Below are 13,997 nucleotides of genomic sequence, written 5' to 3' on the forward strand. Positions count from 1 at the left end.
GGGGTGGGGGAGAGGGGTGGTGGGGGAGGGGGGTGGGGGAGAGGGGTGGTGGGGGAGGGGGGTGGGGGAGAGGGGTGGTGGGGGAGGGGGGTGGGGGAGAGGGGTGGTGGGGGAGGGGGGTGGGGGAGAGGGGTGGTGGGGGAGGGGGGTGGGGGAGAGGGGTGGTGGGGGGGGTGGGGGAGAGGGGGGGTGGGGGAGAGGGGTGGGGGAGTGGGGAGGGGAGTAGGAGGAGGGTAGGGTGTGGGGAGGGGGGTAGGGTGTGGGGAGGGGGGTAGGAGATGGGGAGAGGGGTAGGAGGTGGGGAGGGGTAGAGGATGTGGAGAGGTAGGGGAGGAGTAGGGTTAGTGAGGTGAGGGTGTAAGCGGGAGGAGGGGTGGCTGTAGGAGGGGTTAGAGGAGCAGTGGGGTGGGTTGAGAAGGTAGGGGTGGGTTGAGAAGGTAGGGGAGGGGTTGGGGGAGCAGTGGGGAGAGGAGTGGGAGGCGGAGGATTAGGGGAGTAGTAGTGGGTAGGGGCGTGGAGGGGATGGGGTAGGGGAGGAGGAGTAGGGAGGGAGTAAGGGAGGAGTGTGGGATGGAGGGTTTGGGGAGGGGTAGGAGTAGTAGTGGGTAGGGGGCATGGAGGGGATGGGGTAGGGGAGGAGGAGTAGGGAGGGAGTAAGGGAGGAGTGTGGGGTGGAGGGTTTGGGGAGGGGTAGGAGCAGTAGGGTGGAGGATGGAGACAAGGGGTGGGAGGAGGAGTGATGTGTGGGGAGGAGAAGGGGCAGTTGGGTGGTGAGGGAGTAGAGTAGGAGGGGTGGGAGACTGGGGGGAGGATGGTAAGTAGGGGGCTTGGGGGAGGATGGGTAGGGTGTAGGGGCGGTGGGAGGGAGGGGTGGGAGACTGGGGGGAGCATGGTTAGTGGGTAGTGGGGAGGTTAAGTAGGGGGTTGGGAGGATGGGTAGGAGGTAGGGGTGGTGGGAGGGAGGGGTGGGAGCAGGGGATGGGGCGCAGCAGCATGAGGGGCGATGGAGTTGGTGGGAGCGTGGGGTGAGGTTGGGGAGTCTATGGTATTGGGAAGGTGGGGGGTCTAGCTCGAGTGTGAGATTGGTGGGTTCGAGGTGAGGATGGTCGTGGGGTCAGATGTTGGGTCGTGGTGTTGAGAGGTATGATGGTGGGTTGGGCTTGAACCTTGTAGCTTTGGCCTTGCTTATTCGGAGAGATTCCGATGTAATCCATGACTTGATGTCTCATGGTTTTTTGGACAGTGGTTGTTCACTTGGGTGGTGAAAAGATTTGCTTTGTCTTCAGCAAATAAAGAAAGACTTGCATTTACATAACACTTCTCATGACCACTGAATGTCACCGAACAAGCAGATAGATGGGGCTTTGGTTTAACAGCTCATCTGAATGATGGCACCTGCAACAGTGCAGCCCTCCCTCAGTACTGCACTCAAGTATTATCCTTGATTTGTGCATTCAAGCTCTGGAGTGGGCTTTGAACTTGGGCAAGAATGTTATGAACTGAGCCACTGCTGACACAAAACAACACACGGAAGTTAACTTATGAATAGTGTAATTGAAAGGCAGCAGATTGTGGGATCATGTCATGGGTGATTGTGACCACAGAAAGAGAAGCTGTTGCTGGAGATCTCCAGTCTGTGCTCAGACAATAGCAAGGTGACCAAAAAAGGTTGATATCCTGGGTGAACCATAGGAAAGGACATTGTGGCTAAGTGTACTAAGGGATACAGGGAGATCAGGGAAGAATGACAATCACCAACATTGATGACTTTGACACAGTTCTTGGTGTTGTCAGCACTATGGGAGCCAGAAGTCAAAGGGAATTAAACAGGCAGATGTAACTTTCATATGTTTGTAAATCTACTTAAATGGTTTGTTTTCTCACTACGTTCACTTGAAAATATTAAGTAAGAAGTAGCACAAAAAGCAAATGTGAAAAAAGATTACTTCAGTGACTATTTATGATTCATCTGTAATCTAATTTTTGCTGTTTAGTCTGTCATTTTGTACATTAACTTCTGCTCACGTGCTTGTTTCTAATGTCGGGCTTGAAGCTCAGCTTGAGGACGAGCTGCACAGAGCGGGGTTAATCCATTACAAATCACTTGGGAAGGAGCACCATTTGAAGAGTTCCTGATAATGGATCAGGGTGACTTTGGTTTTGCTATTGTTCAGCTGGAGAAAATCCTCACTAATCCATAGTTGGGGTGATGTGGATGTCACATTTTCAAAAAATGAAGTGTTATCTGTGACTACTGCATCCTTCCATTTTGAGTTACGAGTCCGTATGACTCTTCAGACTTGAAACGTGAACTGTTTCTCTTTCCACAGATGCTGCCAGACCTGAGTTTTTCCAGCATTTTCTGTTTTTATTTCAGATTTCCAGCATCTGCAGTATTTTGCTTTCATCCTTCCATTTTGAAATTTATTGTTTCTTTAATTCTAGACTTTGGTTTTGGACTCTTGGAAAGCAAAAAGCAAGATGAATACAATAGAGTGGGTTAAAAATAAATGGCACAGGCAAACTATTCTGGAGAGGGGCAAATGAAACCAGAAAGATCTTGCATTTATTTATATGGCACTTTTTACAGCCAGTAAACCAATTTTGAATTAGTCACCGTTATTTCGGTGGGGAAATACAGCAGCCAATTTGCACACCACAAGGTCCCAAAACCAGCAAGGAGACGAATGACCTGCCGTTGGCCAGGAGAACTTCCCAGATGTTGAAATAGTCCAATGGGATCTTTGCCATCCACCTGAGCAGCAGGAGGAGCTTAACTAACATTTCTTTTGAAAGACGGCATCTTTGACAGTGTTGCACTCCCTCACTATTTGCGTTGAAGTGTCTAACCATATTCTATTTTTTCTTATTAATTTACAGGATGTGGGTGTCGCTGTCCTGGGCCAGTTTTTATTGCCCATCCCTAATTGCCCTTGAGAGATTGGGGCTGAGTTGCTTCCTTGAACTGCTGCAGTCCATGTGGTGTACGTACACCCACAGTGATGTTAGGGAGGGAGTTCCAGGATTTTGACACAGCGACAGTGAAGGAATAACGATATATTTCCAAGTCAGGATAGTGAGTGAATTGAAGGGGAACTTCCAGGTGGTGGTGTTCCCATGTATCTGCTGCCCTTGTCCTTCTAGATGGTAGTGGTCATGGGTTTGGAAGGTGCTGCCTAAGGAGCCTTGGTGAGTTTCTGTAGTGCATCTATGCACGAGTCCAGGAGTGGGGCTCAAACCCATGATCTTCTGACTTTGAGGAAAGTGTGCTACCACTAAGCCAAAGCTGCCACTTAATGTGCCTAAATCTGAGTCCTTTTTGTTTTGTTACAGTAACAGTGAAAGACTGGATGGAAAAGCTTTCGTTTAAACATGGCAAATCCTTTAAGAAGTGAAGTAATAAAACTGTATAAAAATGTAAGTTTCTGGTCATCAGCTGTAACATTGTTTAGCTATGAATTTACGGTAATGATTCAGCGGGTAGATCCAATGGTCAGTATGGGACTGAATCATGTGAGACAGGAAATTTCCAGATCGAATCCATTTGTGTTAACCAGCATTAGCCAGAGCTATAATAGTACTGCAATCAACCCCAACTTTCTTGTGTCAGGGTGAGGAGGATACAGAATCAACTGAATTTCTCATTCCCACTCGGTATCCAGTGATCATTGCAGGACAGTAGGGACAATTATTACAAGTGTAATTAGACCTGACTGATTTCCCTAACCCTTTCCTAAGATGGGGAGAAACTATTCCCATTGGCAGAAAGGGCAAGAACCAGGGGACACTGACTTCTGGTGAAAGGCAAAAGAACCAAAAGCAACATGAGGAAAAATATTTTTGCGCAGTGAATGGCTAGGATCTGGAACACAATGCCTGAGAGTGTGATGGAGGAAAATTCAATGATGGTTTTCAAAGGAGAATTGGATAATTGTCTGAAAAGAAAATTTGCAGGGTTTTGGGGGAAAAGACAGAAAAGTGGGACAAGCTGTGTTGCTCTTACAGTGAGCCGACATGGACACAGCAGCAAAATGGGCACCTTCTGTCCTGTAACCATTCTGAATATTGCTTTTATGTGACTGCTTGGATCTGTTTTTAATAGTTGCAATTTTAAAAAAAAAAACAATGTATTGCTGTGCTACAGTCAGTGCATGACAGGAGAGCATGACTGCTTTGAGCCTAGATCCCAATTGGGTTGTAACAATAATGGCCAGAAGACTTGGATTAATAAGAGATTTTAATTTTAAGGATAAAACATTTCTTTTGATATGTTACTCATGTTGGCAAATTTTATTGTGGCACATGACAATTCTTTCAAAGTGTTAATTATAGGCTGTAGTAGGGGGATGGAAAACCCAAGGACAAAGCCACTATAACAGTCACATTGTAGTACCTGTCTCTTCCTGATTAGACCAATTGGAAGCCTGAGTTACATTACCTTAAAAATTATGGTTAGATCTAGGACACTATTCTTTCTAACTTCAGTTGCTTCATCAATGGCCTTCCCTCCATCATAACATCAGAAGTGGGGCTGTGGTTAGTGTTCAGTTCCAATTGTAATTCCACAGATAATGAAGTAGTTCATGTCCATATCCAGCGAGACCTGGACAATTCCCTGGCCTTGGGTGATGTGGTAGGGAATATTCGCCAGACAATATCTAACCACCTTCCCTTGACGTTCAGTGGCATTATTGACATCATCCTGGGAGTTGCCATTGACCAAAAACTTAACTGGACCAGCCACACACACGTTGTGGCTACTAGAGCAAGTCAAGAGGCCAGTTCTTCTGTGGTGAGTGTCTTACCTCCAGACTCCCCAAAGCACAAGTTATTGTGTGATTGAATACACTCCACTTGCCTGAACGGGTGCAGCTGTAACAACACTCACTACCATCCAAGACAAGGCAGTCTATTTGAATATCCATGCCCACTGGTACAGTGTGGCTATAGGATGCACTGCAGCAATTCATTGTTGTGTTCCGAAGAAGTAATTCAACTCGAAGCATTAACTGTTTCTCTTGACAGATGCTGCTAGAACTGCTGAGTTTTTCCAGCACTTTGTTTTTAACTCATTTTAGCTTCTTTGATAGCATCACCAATTCCACAGCCTTCACCACCTAAATGACAAGGACAATAGATATGGAACAGGATCACCTCTTAAGTTCCCCTCCAAGTCACACGCCATCCTGTCACTTCCTTCATCATTGCTGGGTGCAAAATCCTGGAACTCCATACCTAATAGCACTGTGGGAGACTCTTCAGCTCAAGCAGGTGGCTCACTTTTTTCAAGGGCAACTAGGATAGGTAATAAATGCTGACCTTGCTAGTGCGACCAACATCCCACGAATGAATAAAAAAAGACATTGTGGACAGCATGTTCAGTGAGGTGGTCACACCGCAGGTAAAGACTGAACAGGCAGAAAGGGGATGGGTGACCACCATGCAGAGTAGAGGAAAGCAGGTAGTACAGGAGTCCCCTGTGGCCACCCCCTTCTCTAATAGAAATACCGTTTTGGATACTGTTGGGGGAGACAACTTCTCAGGGGAAAGCAGCAGGAGCCAAGTCCATGGCACCACAGGTGGCTCTGCTGCACAAGAGGGGAGGAAGAGGAGTGGCAGGGCTATAGTGATAGGGGATTCAATAGTAAGGGGAACAGACAGGCGTTTCTGCGACCGCAAAAGAGACTCCAGGATGGTATGTTGCCTCCCTGGTGACAGGGTCAAGGATGTCTCGGAGAGGCTGCAGGGCATTCTGAAGAGGGAGGGTGAACAGTCAGTGGTCGTGGTATATATTGGTGCCAACGACATAAGTTTTTTTTTTAGAAAGGGATGAGTCCCACAAGCTGAATATAGGGAGTTAGGACATAAAAAGTAGGACCTCAAAGGTAGTAATCTCAGGATTAGTACCAGTGCCACGTGCTAGCGAGAGTAGAAGTTACAGGATATATCAGATGACCACGTGGCTGAAGAAATGGTGTAGGGGGGGAAGGATTCGGATTCCTGGGACATTGGGACCAGTACAAACAGGACAGGTTGCACCTGGGCAGGACCGGGACAATGTCCTCGGGGAGGGGGGGTGCAGTATTTGCTACTGCGCTCGGGGACGGTTTAAACTAGAATGGCAGGGGGATGAGAATCTGAGCAGGGAGGCAGAGGAGGGGGAGAAAGGATAGAACTAAAGACAGAAAACTAAGAAGCAAAAGTGGAAGGCAGAAAAATCAAGGGCGAAAAGCAAATGGGGTCATAGTGCAGAATAAAGCTAAGATGACTAACATGGTTAAAAAGACAAGTCTAAAGGCATTGTATCTTAATGCATGGAGCATTCGCAATAAGGTAAATGAATTAATAGCGCAAATAAATATAAACAGTTATAATGTTGCAATTACGGAGATATGGCTACAGGGTGACCAAGGATGGGAACTGAACATCCATGGGTATTCGATATTTATTTAGGAAGGACAGACAAATAGGGAAAGGAGGTGGGGTAGCATTGTTAGTAAAGGAAAAAAATCAATGCAATAGTGAAGAAGGATATTGGCTTGGCAAATCATGATGTGGAATCTGTTTGGGTGGAGATAAGAAACACCAAGGGGCAGAAAACGTGGGTGGGGGTTGTCTATAGGCCCCCAAACAGTAATGGAGATGTAAGAGAAGGCATTAAGCAGGAAATTAGAGACGCATGCAATAAGGGTACGACTGTAATCATGGGTGACTTTAATCTACATATAGATTAGACAAACCAAACTAGCAATAGTACTGTGGAGGAGGATTTCCTGGAGTGTGTACGTGATGGTTTTTTGGAACAAAATGTTGAAGAACCAACTAGAGAGCAGGCTATCTGAGACTGGGTATTGTGCAATGAGAGAGGATTAATTAACAATCTTGTTGTGCGGGGTCCCTTGGAGAAGAGCGACCATAAAATGATAGAATTGTTCATTTAGGTTGGAGTGAAGAAGTTGAATCCAAAACTAGGGTCCCGGATCTAACTAAAGGGAACCATGAGGGTATGAGGCGCAAGTTGGCAATGATGGATTGGGGAACCGTACTAAAAGGGTTGACAGTGGATAGGCAATGGCTAATATTTAAGGAATGTATGCACGAATTACAACAATTATTTATTTCTGTCTGGCACAAAAATAAAACCGGAAAGGTGGCTCAACCATGGCTTACAAAATAAATTAGATATAATATTAGATCCAAAGAGGAAACGTAAAAAAATTACCAGAAAAAGCAGCAAGCCTGAGGACTGAGAGCAGTTTAGAATTCAGCAAAAGTGGATAAAAAGATTGATCAAGAAGGGGAAAATGGAGTATGAGAGTAAACTTGCAAGGAACATAACTGACTGTAAAAGCTTCTATAAATATGTGAGGAGAAAAAGATTAGTGAAGACAAATGTAGGTCCCTTACAGTCAGAAACGGGGGGTGAAATTATAATGGGGAACAAATAAATGGCAGAAGAATTGAACACACATTTTGGTTCTGCCTTCACAAGAGGACACAAATAATTTCCCAGAAATGTTAGGGAACCAAGGGTCTAGTGAAAGGGAGGAATTGAAGAAAATCAGTATTAGTAAAAAAAAATGGTGCTAGAGAAATTAATGGGGTTAAAGGCTGAATAATCCCCAGGGCCTGATAGTACTCTAGGATGTAGACTAAAGGAAGTGGCCCTGGAAATATTGGATGCATAGGTGGTCATCTTCCAGAATTCTATAGACTCTGGAGCAGTTCCTACAGATTGGAGGGTGGCAAATGTAACCCCACTATTTAAAAAAGGAGGGAGAGAAAAAACAGAATTACAGATCAGTTAGCCTAGTGGGGAAAATGCTAGAGTCTATTATAAAAGATGTGGTAACAAAACACTTGGAAAGCATTAACGGGATTAAACAAAGTCAGCGTGGGTTTATGAAAGGGAAATCATGCTGCAGTAATCTACTGTGTTTTTTGAGAATGCAACTAGTAGATAAGGGAGAACCAGTGGATGTGGTGTATTTTGATTTCAAGAAGGCTTTTGATAAGCTCCCACATAAAAGGCTAGTGGGCAAAATTAAAGCACATGGGATATGGGGTAATATACTGGTATGGATTGAGAATTGGTTGACGTTTCCAGTAAGAGAGTGGGAATAGATGGGTCTTTTTCTGGGTGGGAGGCGGTGACTAGTGGTGTACCATTGGGCCCCAGCTATTCACGATTCATTTAAATGACTTGGATGAGGAAACCAAATGCAGTATTTCCAAGTTTGCTGATGACACAAAACTGGGCTGGATTGTGAGGAGGATGCAATCAGGGCGATTTGGACAAGTTGTGTGTGTGGGCAAACATGGCAGATGCAGTATAATGTGGATAAATGTGAAGTTATACACTTCAGTGTGAAAAATAGAAGGCAGAGTGTTATTTAAATGCTGATATATTGGGAAATGTGTCCTTGTACACCAGTCAATGAAAGTAAATAGGCAGGTGCAGCAAGCAATTAGGAAGGCAAATTCATTGCAAGGGGATTTGAGTTCCAAAGTAGGGATGTCTTACTGCAGTTATACAGGGCCTTGGTGAGACCACACCTGGAGTATTACATGCAGTTTTGGTCTCCCTGCCAAAGAAAGGATATACTTGCCATAGAGGGAATGCAGCTAAGGTTCATTAGGCTGATACCGGGGATGGCAGGACTGTCGTATGAGGAGAGATTGGTCTGTATTCACTAGAGTTTAGAAGAATGAGTGGGGATCTAATTGAAAGGTATAAAATTCTAACGGGGCTAGACAGACTGGACGCAGGGAGGATGTTTCCCCCTGCTTGGGGAGTCTAGAACCAGGGGTCACTGTCTCAGGATATGGGGCAGACAATTTAGGACTGGGATGAGGAAAAATTTCTTCACTCAGGGTGGTCAACCTGTGGAATTCTCTCCCACAGAAGGCTGAGGAGGCTGGATGACTGAGTATATTCAAGAAATAAATTGATAAACATTTGGATGTTAGGGGCATCAAGGAATATGGAAAGTGGGAATATGGTGTTGAGTTAGAGGATCAGCCATGATCATATTGAATGGCGGAGCAGGTTTGAGGGGCCAAATGGCCTACTCCTGCTCCTAGTTTCCATGTTTCTATATTTTGCATCTCATCCAAATTCATAGTACTGATGGGAGCATTGTACTGTATTGAAGTTGTCAGTCTAGTTATGTGCTCAAATCCTGGATTTGAACTTTTCGTTATTGCGATCTTTCAACTCGTGCAAGACTGCTATTTCTGAACCAAGCTGCTGAAGATAAACTTTGTCACAGGTTATTTTCATTTTGAGCAAGCCAAAATCACAATTCAGTCTTCCATCTTTTAGTTATAAATAACTAGTTAAGAATAACAACTAGCCTTTGTATAGTATCTTTGACATAAAGTATCTCATTCCCATGAGAGAATGGACTGAGCAGTGGTAGAATTGCGAAAGCTAGCTGAAAACGTGGTTAAAATGGTTTTTGCAGGAGGTTGCATTGGAAAGTAGAAGGAAAAGATCTAGGGAAAAAGTTCTCTAAGGTGGACCAAGGCAGCTGAGAGCTTTTCCACCGAGTGAAGAATGCTTGGAGTAGCAGGTAATGTGGCAAAACTGGAAGCATGCAGTATTATTGGTGGAGAGAATATAGGATTTAAAGCCCTGCTGATCTAACAGAATGCTAAGGCTGCGTACCACCTGGTTAAAGCCTAGTGAATAATCAGGGAAGGGGTGGAGTTACGTGTGAATATTCCAACAATGACAGACAGGAAAAATCTCTGGTCCATCCAGGCTGTCCCACACAATAGTGATACCTTGTGCGACACAATGCATACACTTGTCATCCCACCTGAAACCATGTGATCTCTTGGAAGAAATGAAAAACATTAACATCTCGGGTCAATTGGGAGGAGAGGTTCATCTCATATTCCCCTTAGGCAACTGAAACTAGTCTAGGAGATCACTCTGGCCCTGAATATTATGGAATGCTTGTTTTGTGCAAGGTGATCTCTGGCCCAACACTTGAAGGAATTCAGTGAATCATCGTCCACTGCATAAGCAGTCAGCTTACTCCAGAGGGCCGATTATTCTCTGGGAAAAGAACCACTTCCTGACATCAAACCTACATCTGACACCTCCCCTCCCCTTTAAATCAACTGGGACAAACTGTCAACTGGAACAAAGTCTATTCACTTCATCTCATAAATGCAATCAGGTCACTTTTAAGTCTTAGAAGAAAATTCACTGGTTTTAGTTCTTCCAGTTTTTAACTAGAGCAAGCAGCTGAAAACCAAACAGCTCATTGGTTAACTGGAGGGAAGAGTATGTAATGAAGGATGGTTTATTTCTGTAAATGTAATAAAAATGCATTTCCCTTGACTAAAAGATGAACATTTGTCTTAAAGTTGCTGTACCTTGGCAAAGAATATCCAAAAGGAGAAGACTACTTCAGAGATCGTCTTAAGAAGGCTTTCATTAAAAATAAAGATGTTACAGATCCTGAGCAAATCAAGACATTAATAGCTCGGGGACAATTTGTGATAAAGGAACTGGAGGCATTGTATTACCTTAGGAAATACAGAGCCATGAAACAACGTTATTATGAGGACAATAATGAATGAATAACCTTATGCTGGGAGCAACTTTAACACCTCAACTTAAGACATGCAGAATGCATCTTTGCATACTAATGTGGTTCCAGGATCCACAGTCTGCATTTATCTGTATTTCTGAAATATATAATGCTCTTATTTAAATCTGCTAATTAAGAATGGTACTTTCAAGGGGCCCAATGGTGCAATGCTTCAAAATTCAAATAACCATCCTTGGAATACAAAATTAATGTCTGCTCAGTATTCAACAAGATCTTGCCATGTCAACAAGCTTTCACCTGTAGTGTATGGGCCTGATCTGCAGGGAACTTGCTGAATCCTTCATTGTAGCCAATAGATACACTTTTCAAAATATGATCCAAGAATGTCGGCCTTGAATTCAGATTATTGCTGCCTAATGATGTGATGTGATTGTAATAATTCTATTGTTCTCATTTTATCGAGGTAAACCAGTTTAAAAGTGCCTGACTGACTATTAAGGTACAAGAATACTAATAACTCTAATAATAGCCAAGGGTGTAACATACAAAAGCTGCTGCAGTTTTTAATACTATTGGAATATGTATAGTACTTGTCAATAACTGATGCAAAGTAGTTTGCGGACACAACACAGAATGGATGTTTTCGGTCTTCATATCTAGACTAGTGTTAACGTAACCAACTTGCTACTGTTATGTATCAGATTGTTGCTCTGAATGGGATAAGTTTCAATTATAAAAGTTTTGAAATTCTTAAAGGTTATATTTGGTTAAGAACACTCAGCTACTACTGATTTTATGTTAAGACAATTTTAATTAAAAATTACTGTTTAGTATTTTTTCCTTCTACCTTTGCGCATATCTTTCACTATGATAGATGTTTGCACTTCATACGCATTAAAAGCAGTCACAAATAGTCTGTTACTACATCCCACAGACAAGGTAAGCCAGCTAGTTTTCCTTGCTGCCTTCAGTTTCTTACAAGGATTTTAGGGAATGAAGCTGGGCGAGTGGTAGAGGTATCAGTGGGGGAGCATTTTGCAGATAGTGATCATAACTCTATTAGATTCAAGGTTGCTATGGAAAAGGACAAGGATGGGCCAGAAATCAGAGTTCTAAATCAGGGGAAGGCTGATTTTAAGCTCAGATAGGATTTTGCCAGAGCGGACTGGAAACGGCTATTTTTAAGTAAATATGCGTCAGAGCAGTGGGACTCATTCAAGAAGGAAATAGGGAGAGTACAGGGCCAACATATTCCAGTAAAGGCAAAGGGTGGGACCAACAAATCCAGGGAACCCTGGATCTGAGAGGTATGCAGGATTGGATAAAGAGAAAAAGGGAGGCTTATGGCAGATACTGAGGGCTCAAAACAGCAGAAGCCCTAGAGGCGTATAGAATGTGTAGGGGGGAAACTTAGGAGAGCAAAAAAGGGGCATGAAAAAAAACATTAGATTTTCCTTTGTTTTAGCTGCCAAAGTTATTTTACAAGTACATTAAGAGTAAGAGGATAACTAGGGAAAGAGTAAGGCCCATGGTGGTAATTTGTGTGTGGAGCTGGAAGACGTAGGTAGGGTTCTAAATGAATACTTTGTGTCGGTGTTCACAAGTGAGAGGGACAATGTGGGTATGGAAATCAGGCAGAAGGACTGTGATATAATTAAAGAAATTAACATAGAAAGGGAGGAGATTCTCAGTAGTCTGGCAGGCTTAAAAGTAGATAAATCTCCAGGCCTGGATGAAATGTATCCCAGGCTGTTGAGTGAGGCAAGGGAGGACATAGCAGGGGCACTGGCAATAATTTTCAATACCTCTGGCCACAGGGGAGGTGCCAGAGGATTGGAGGTCAGCCAATATGGTACCATTATTCAAGAAGGGAGAAAGGGTTAAACCAGGGAACTACAGGCCAATCAGTCTATACTCAGTGGTGGGGAAACTATTGGAAGCAATTGAGGGACAGAATTAATCTACACTTGGAGAGGCAGGAATTAATGTTAAGGGGAGGTCATATCTGACCAATTTGATTGAATTTTTTTGAAGAGATGACCAGGTGTGTAGATGAGGGCAATGCATTTGACATAGTCTACTTGGACTTCAAGGCTTTTGATAAAGTCCTGCATGGGAGACTGATAACGAAGGCAAGAGCCCATGGGATCTAAGGCAATTTGGCAAATTGGATCCAAAATTGGCTGAGTGGTAGGAAGCAGAGGGTGAAGGTCGAGGGGTGTTTGAGAGACTGGATGCCTGTGTCCACAAGGATCGGTGTTGGATCCCTTGCTGTTTGTGGTACATATAAACAATTTAGGCTTGAACATAGGAGGGTTGATCAGTAAGTTTGTGGATGACATGAAAATTGGTGGGGTGGTAAATAGTGAGGATAGTTGTAGATTACAGAAGGATATTGATGGGCTGATCAGTGGCAAATGGAATTTAATCCAGATAAGTGTGAGGTGATGCACTTGGACAGGACAAACAAGGCACGGGAATACATGAAGAATGGTAGGACCCTGGGAAGTACCAAAGATCAGGAGGGACCTTGGTGTACATGTCTACCAGTCCCTTAAAGTAGTGGGACAGGTAGATTAAAATCTATAATAGAGGTCAGATGGCTATTATAGATAGCCCTCTGGTCTTACTATACTGCTGAATACATTAACCATATGTATTGAGGGTATTTACTTGTGATGAAGATATTTCATTTATTGTTTAGTTTTTTTGTCAATGTAGTTTTCATTGCTGCTGTCCTCAACACCTCATTGGGACCTTCATATTCATTACCAGCTATAAGGACCACAAGTAGATCCTTGTCCCAAATGTGGATGCACAGATACCTCAGAAAGAGTAGTTGGAAATAAGACTGCTCTAAACAGTCCCTAAAAATTCTATCCCATTTAGCTCCAAGAGATCAGTCTTTAATGGATGAGCAAGTGCACCTCAGTAAGATGTGCAGCCTGGTGAAATGCTGCAGAGTTCTTAGTCTCTGCTACAGCCAAGAACACGATTCCAGGATGGTATGTTGCCTCCCTGGTGCCAGGGTAAAGGATATCATGGAACAGCTGCAGAGCACTGGTGGTAGTTTGGGAAGGAAGTGACAGGACAAATGTTGCATCTCCTGTGCTTGTATTGGAAAAAGCAAGGGGGTTAATTGAAGAGCAGACCAAGATGTTAGACAGTATTCCCTCTTTGGAATTCTGAAAGGAGAGAGGCAAGTGTTTGTTAGTGGCATCTGCTGTGACCTTTCCAGAATTAAGGGGATTTGGGCAGGTTACAACCAATGCATCCTCTATTTCTGCAGCCACTTCCTTAAAGACCCCAGGATGCAGGCCAGGGGACTTAATCAGCTTTAGGCCGATTTGTTCTCCTATTACTTTTTAGCCCTAGTAATGGTGACTATTAAGTTCCTTGCTGCATTCATTAGCAATAAAAAGGCAAAAC

At 43.8% G+C, this 13,997-nt stretch overlaps 1 protein-coding gene across 1 annotated transcript; it reads left to right on the forward strand.

Moving 5' to 3' along the window:
* The first annotated feature begins 3,296 nt into the window (after positions 1 to 3,296).
* Positions 3,297 to 11,401, forward strand: LOC144687461 (electron transfer flavoprotein regulatory factor 1-like). Its single transcript, XM_078553641.1, has 2 exons — positions 3,297 to 3,417; positions 10,381 to 11,401. The coding sequence occupies exons 1-2, from the start codon at positions 3,373 to 3,375 to the stop codon at positions 10,594 to 10,596; spliced, it is 261 nt and encodes an 86-aa protein (XP_078409767.1). The 5' UTR covers positions 3,297 to 3,372; the 3' UTR covers positions 10,597 to 11,401.
* Positions 11,402 to 13,997: the final 2,596 nt, after the last annotated feature.

Source organism: Cetorhinus maximus, chromosome 12 (genome assembly GCF_964194155.1).
Source record: "Cetorhinus maximus chromosome 12, sCetMax3.hap1.1, whole genome shotgun sequence".
In the NCBI taxonomy this organism is placed as follows: Eukaryota; Metazoa; Chordata; class Chondrichthyes; order Lamniformes; family Cetorhinidae; genus Cetorhinus; species Cetorhinus maximus.

Excerpts from the sequence above, each read along its gene's own strand:
- LOC144687461 (XM_078553641.1), top strand. The coding sequence starts at position 3,373 with ATGGCAAATCCTTTAAGAAGTGAAGTAATAAAACTGTATAAAAAT. Across the intron at positions 3,418-10,380 it reads TAATAAAACTGTATAAAAAT|TTGCTGTACCTTGGCAAAGA; the intron begins GTAAGTTTCTGG and ends TTTGTCTTAAAG.